The 6,422-nt window shown below is 47.2% G+C and overlaps 1 protein-coding gene across 1 annotated transcript in view; it reads left to right on the plus strand.

Annotated features, from left to right (window-relative positions):
* LOC130576887 (translation initiation factor IF-2-like) overlaps positions 1-5,670 on the plus strand; it is a 15,724-nt gene extending 10,054 nt beyond the window's left edge. The window contains exon 2 of the mRNA XM_057371860.1: positions 4,649-5,670. Coding sequence (XP_057227843.1) covers positions 4,649-5,670 — 1,022 coding nt within the window. The remainder of the gene's footprint in view (positions 1-4,648) is intronic.
* The last annotated feature ends 752 nt before the right edge of the window (positions 5,671-6,422 follow it).

A 6,422-nucleotide genomic window follows, 5' to 3' on the forward strand; every position in this document is an offset into this window, starting at 1 on the left:
TGGCAGGTCAGTCATATTGGTATTTTTGTAATTGTACTTCTGGAATTAACTTCTTGTTGCTGAGGGTCATGAGAGCCTGGCAGGAGCATAACTAACAATGGTGGTATTTTGCCACCATTGCCCCCTTCTCAGGTTCAAACTACTGGTCTTCAAGAGTGTCCAGGGAAGGAGATGGAACTTACAGGATATTGACATAACCCATAAAATGTAGGTGCAAAGAAAAGCCTCTTCATTCTTTAATTAAACTAATCTAAACCCCCTTCTCACATTAATATTGAGATTATATAGATTATATTATATAGAATAATGTAATTTATGAGATTAATGACTACTTTTTTGGTTACTACATTTTCTTTAGGACTGAGAGCAGGAAATTTCCTGGCATACCTGGCCAAATGAATCACTCATAAGTCGCTTTCTTTCTTCCCTAAAGCTTTCTTTCTTCCCTATGGATAAATCTTCATCCATCAAGAATAAAGAATGTCTTTCATAACTTTTCTCCTTGACAAAGGACAGTCTTTTCCCATTGACGGGGCTGGATTAGGGAGGAATTTACACATCTACATCTGACCAACATACATGAGAATCAGTATCTTGTGCTCTCCAGTGCACTGGTGGGGACAGAGTGCCGCATAGCTACTTTGCTCACTAAAAACGTTATGTGCCTAATTTCAAAATAGAACATAAAAGTATGCCCACCAAATGCCACATTTTTCACATGTACATCTGTCCCACACTCGTTAATGAAAACTGACCTTGCAAAATTATTTTATTTTAAAAAATCCACTTGTTTCATGAATGGCTTTAAAGTTGATTGATCTGCTACACTTGCAGTGTACAAAAAGGCCTTCACTGAGAACAAATTTCAGCAATGTAATAATACCAAGATGCAGCAGACTTAAGGCTGGTCCCATACTGGGACACCTGCCTTTGCTCAGGGGTTCTCAGGCGACCTGGGAGCCTGGTACATGTATTTCCTTTGGGGTTTCCAGTGACTTCACCCCAAAATAAACTTCAGCTTTGCAGAGAAAAAAYTACAAAAGCAAGTTCTTGAAAATGTAGCATTTCAAATGAAAACTAAAAACTATGAAGAACCTATAGATTTGATGGTTCTTTAATTAGGCTCCAGAAACACAGCTGCTCTCACCTCCATACAGGCATGACAGAAAACTGTGCTAAAAACTCACATGGTCCTGGTTGTGACCACTAGTTTTTTTAAGACCACTTTTCACTTCTGTATTCCCCAGGATCAACAGATCAGCAGGTGCCAAGGAGCACCATCTTGTCAGAGATGCAATAAAAAACTCAGGCTTGTTCATTTGCACCCAATAAAACTACAGTCCACGAACCAACCACACATTACTTTTGAGCGGAGCAGGTGCATTGACTTGTCATCTTTGCCACATGTTGAATGCAGCAAAAATTATTGTCCATTTTTTGCCTACATCAGATAATGTTTAGTTTCATATCTGATATAAATGTATTTCAGTCACATCTGAAGAGATACTTGTAGCTGCTAATCAGTGGCAAAGGTCCTACTGAACAGTTATGGGTACTGAAGAGTAGGACTTCTAAAACTTTCCATTTAAAGATCTTGATTTTGGCTTATTTAGACTAATATTTTCTTGTACTCATAAGCCTGCCTCGTGTTCCTGTTTCAGTTTTGGAGCTTCAGGTAGTCAATTTCTGAGAAAAAACTACTTCATGGTATGTTGTCCCACCATACATTTTCATGCTACTTAATTTGAGAGATTAGTGCTTCATCCTTTGGAACAAAACCCTGCAACCTCACAGGGAAGGCTCAATAGTCACTCTAGCACTGGTGACTGAAAAATCTGTCCAAATTTGGAGAAGTGAAAAGAGTTTGAAATGTCAGTCTGAGCAAACCACTGCAGGTGTGGTGGAAAACTCGATGCCAAATTCCATTTACCCAAAGCATGGCCAAGCCAAAACAAGAGTGGGAGCGTCTAAAACCAGGCTCCAAAACTGCCCCGGGCAGTTGCTTCTGGAGAGCTCTGCAGCTGAGCATCAAGGGTATCCTGTCTGATAGGGCTGTCACAGCAGGCAGTAGAGAGGGCATCAGTGGAGAGATAAGAGGAATTTTACTGGAAGAGCGAGAGGAGATCAAGTAGAGATTTAATTTCTTCAAGAAAACAGAACATACAAAGGATTGTGGGACATGAAGCTCAGGTGAGAAGAGGTGTGCCAAAAAGACTGAGGGGCTATCTGAACCATAGACACAGTGGAGGCAGTCTTACAGCGCAGAAATCTTAGCACCAATCTTTGTAGATTGCTAAACCACAGCTAAAACCTAAACGTAAGAAATTAGAGACCAAGCTTTCTCTTATTAGAAGAATGTCAGGGTCACAAAACTTTGTTTTAGTGTGTAGTAACTGAAAGAATGCCAGATAGAGGGTGGCACTTACATACAAGGAATGTAACAACTACAACTTGTGTTTTACTGTAACAGGTGATTATGATTCGAGCAGAGATCTCAGAATTACCTTAGGTAACTTTTATATAACTTTTCAGGTGAATTGGTCCCCTGAATTAAAATTCTGGTACAGGRAATTCAAATTCTGGTACATTTCTCACTCTTAACTGTGAATTCCATAGTGGAAAGAGTGTAAAATACCTCTTCAAAAATTACGAAAAGCACAAAAAAGCCCTAAGCATGCAATTTTTGGTGCTGTAGAGGGTACACCCATTGTTTAAAAAATAAATCCCAGTCGGTGAATCAGAAAAAGTGACTAAGAGCTGCTGGGCACTATGGATCTGTCCTGAATACGAGACAGTATGCAGCAGCCCTGTCCAGGAACATGCTAGGAGCCAGGCTCCTGCTCACCACCTTTGCTGTAAAGGCGGAGGGAGAGAGCACACTGTAGCAGTCTTTTTCTGCACAACCCACTTTCCACAGCAACCCAGCCATGCTCTCTGCCTCTTTGGGAGCAGCTGAGTCAARGTTCAGCTCTCTCCTTGCTCTAGCCAAGATTCAGCTCTTTTCTCCAGCTCACACCCCCACTGCCCAACAGTGTCCTACTGCCCTGTACTCCAGCACATGGACATCAGGGCAGAAAAGCTTCCCAAGGAGAACTGGGGAAAGCCCTAAGGAACCTGCTCTGCTCCCAGTGCTGATCCTGCTTGAGCTGGAGATTAGACCAGAGAAGTCTCAACACCTCATTTTTACAGGCATATCTTGGGCAACTGGTGTCTGGATCCCTAACACACAAAAAAGTAAAGCAGACCAAAAGAGTATGTAAGTGCCTGCAAAACTGTCATCACAGCGAAGATTTAATCGCAAATCTTTATTTGACTTGGTGGTTGGAATATGACAGCACCCTGATGGTCAAAACTGCATTTCATTTTGGTCATTGCTCTTCAACATTAGTTACCAATTCCACTGCTGCTCCACGTGCCAGAGCTGAACTACAGTGCCAGCTCTGTGGAAAAAGAGGGAACTTGTACTACTTTCTACCTGACTAGGATCAGATCTACTATGATGGAAAAGAAGATGGTCTGGCAACCAACGAACAGTGACACATTTAGATCAGCTTACATTCCCTCCCTTCTCATTAACAAAAGCTGAAAGAAGAGGCCTAGGAACACACACTGCAGCTACACAGGTCAGCATGAAAAATAAATACAAAAACAAGGACAAAAATGCCAGAGATAGAAAAGCATAAGAACAAGAGAACATAATCAGAATCAACAGCCATTTCTACACATTTCACTATGCTGTCAGATAAGTAATTTCATTAAAGGGCAACTGCATCAGTGTCTCACCAGAGTATTATAAATAGCACTTAAATTATGGCAGTGCATAAACCCAAGACATTAGTATTCCATCCACCTTAAATAAAAAGTTTTGACTCCAYCAATTTTAATACCCAGCTGCTTTAAGAAGTTGGCTACAGTATCATGGCATTCTGCCCAGGTTCTTTGCTCAATCAAGCAATAGTTGTCTTTGACCAAAAAAGAAAAAATAAGCCAACAGTACCCTTGCTGAATGTCTATTGGTATCTACTATCAATATAGGAATTAGTGAATTAAATGTAAAGCTGTTTAGTACTTTGGGTAACCATAATATAGCAAAATTAGTAATTTTAGTTATTCATTATTGAAGCTACCCAGTTTAGATGAATTTTGCAAAAAACGACCATGCATTTTTTATCTATTACTAATTGTATGTACATAAGAACTAATGTGCTGTAGATGTAGTCTGAAAACCTGCATCATTTACCTCTGTGTTACACAATACCAGCATGTCACGTGCCCTAGGCAAGGTCACCAAACTCCGAACAATGCTGCAGAATGTGGCAGACTAATCCATCTTTACAAATTAGACTTCATTATACATGATCCTGCTCATCAATCTTGAGGTATTGTTTTCCAGTTTTGCACTTGCATGTACCCTCTAGATCTCCTAATTCACAGATTGTTTTACAAACACAAATTGGATATATATTTATGTGAATAAAGTGACCGTACTACTGCCATAACAGGGCTCTAAATGAGACCCGACCTACTGGAGCACCTGCCCTGCTCTGCGTCCTTCTGGTCCCCACCTGGGGGTGGAGAGGCTCCAGGAGGACGGTTTTCCACAGCAGGTAGGTGACCTGAAGCTATAAAAGCGTCTGAAACGAAACAGACCATTTTTCTTCGGGAGTTGTGGTACTTCACATACGCAAACCCTATGAAGAACCAGCCCGGTTGGCTAGACTTAGAAAACTGACCACAGAAGCAGGTGAGCCTGCTTCCCGCAGGCAAAACCAACCCTCTTCGTTTCGGAGATGCTCAGAAGATGCCTCCGACACGGAGCGACCGCCAGGTTCAGCCCCGAGCCCGACTGCTTGTGTGACACCCCCGCGCTGCCCGCAGCACCCGGGCAGGTGCTGCCTGCACGGGCTGGGGGGTCCGACCTGTCCGCACCCTTATCCTACCCGCAGCCCGACCGACCGGACACTGCCGACCGCATCCATCCCGGAGCACCCCGTCCCGTCCGGGCCAACGTCGCGGGCTCTCCTCGCTCCGGCGGCGGCAGCGGAGCTGGTGCCCCCCAGACGTCCCCCCGAAGCGGGACCCCTCCGTACCGCMGGGGCCGGGACGTCCCCCGGGCCGTCCCCTCGGGCAGGTAGCGGCGACCGCGGCGCGGCGGGGACTGACCTGCGAGCCTCCGCTCCCGGACATTCCTCCATAGCAAGTCCCAGGCTTTGGCGGTGGAGTCCCGCAGCTGCTCGCTCAGCGACCTCCGGAGCTGCGCCTTGGCCGGGCGGCGCTGGCTGCTCATCCTCGGCGTCTCCACATGCCGCCCCGGGCAGCCCCGCTCAGCGCCGGCGGCCGCTCTCCTCGCCGGGGACGGGCGGCGGCGGCCACATGGGGCCGCGGGGCAGCCCCGCCGCGCCGCAGCCGCGTCACCGCTGCCCCGGGCGGGCGGCCCTTCCTTTACCTGAGCGCCGCCCGCCCCGGCCCCGGGGCAGCGCTGCCGCCGCCAGCCTCCCTCCCTCGCCGCCCTCCGCCCTCCTTTCCCTCCCCCGTGCTTCGTCCCCCGCGGCGCGGGGAAGGTGCCCCGGGCTCTGGCTCGGCTCCCGCCCTGACCGGGACCCCGCGCCCCTCGGGCTCAGGCACCACCGACGGCCCGGGACCCCGCACGTCCCGCGGTCCCGTGCCTAAATTCCGTGGCTTCGCTTGTGCCCGCCGCCCTCATTTGGGAACTGTCTGGMCAAGCCCCCGCGGCTGCCCTGCTGTCAGGTCACAGCCGCCTCCCGCTGCCGCCTCTGTGCTCCCTGGACAGCGACCGGGAGCCGCCCGCTGCCACCCCAGCCGTGCCGCCCGATGCTGCTCCAGGCAGAGGTCACCAGCCACGAGGTGACAGAAAACCTGGCTGGCAACGGGCTGCCTCTTTTTGGAGGCTGTAATAGGTGCTTCGCCCATGCTTCAACTTTTGCGGAAAGAAAATTAGGGTGTTTTTTTTTTTTTTTTGGGTTTTTTTTTTTTCAGAGGCCTAGGGTTATCAGCTCTCCACCCAAGATCAAGCTGTAATTCTCGCAACACAGCCTCTCCTGTTTCTTTCCCACTTTCTCTGCATTCCACCCACTTACTCCCCACCTCCTTCCCCCTGCATGATTTCTTCTCTTACATGCTCTTGTGCTCCTAAAAGGTTTCAAAACTAAACCCTGGCAGACACTTTTTGCACACATTTAGAGACTAAAATGAATCCTGATTTCTCCATCTGTAGACTAGTCAGAAAGCAATAGCTGGGCCCTTATCCCATTTAGGAAAGCCATTTTGTGTCTCTGCTTCCTCTGTGCTCTGAGAAATGCTGTTTTAGCAGTGGCCTCTTCCCTATCCTGGATGCTTCCCCAGCAGAGTCTGATAGCTGAAAAGGACCAACAGGGGCTTCATTTCATTTAGTCACAATCAAT

This window comes from Malurus melanocephalus, unplaced genomic scaffold, assembly GCF_030028575.1.
Source record: "Malurus melanocephalus ecotype Western Australia unplaced genomic scaffold, MMel_1.1 scaffold_160, whole genome shotgun sequence".
Classification (NCBI taxonomy): domain Eukaryota; kingdom Metazoa; phylum Chordata; class Aves; order Passeriformes; family Maluridae; genus Malurus; species Malurus melanocephalus.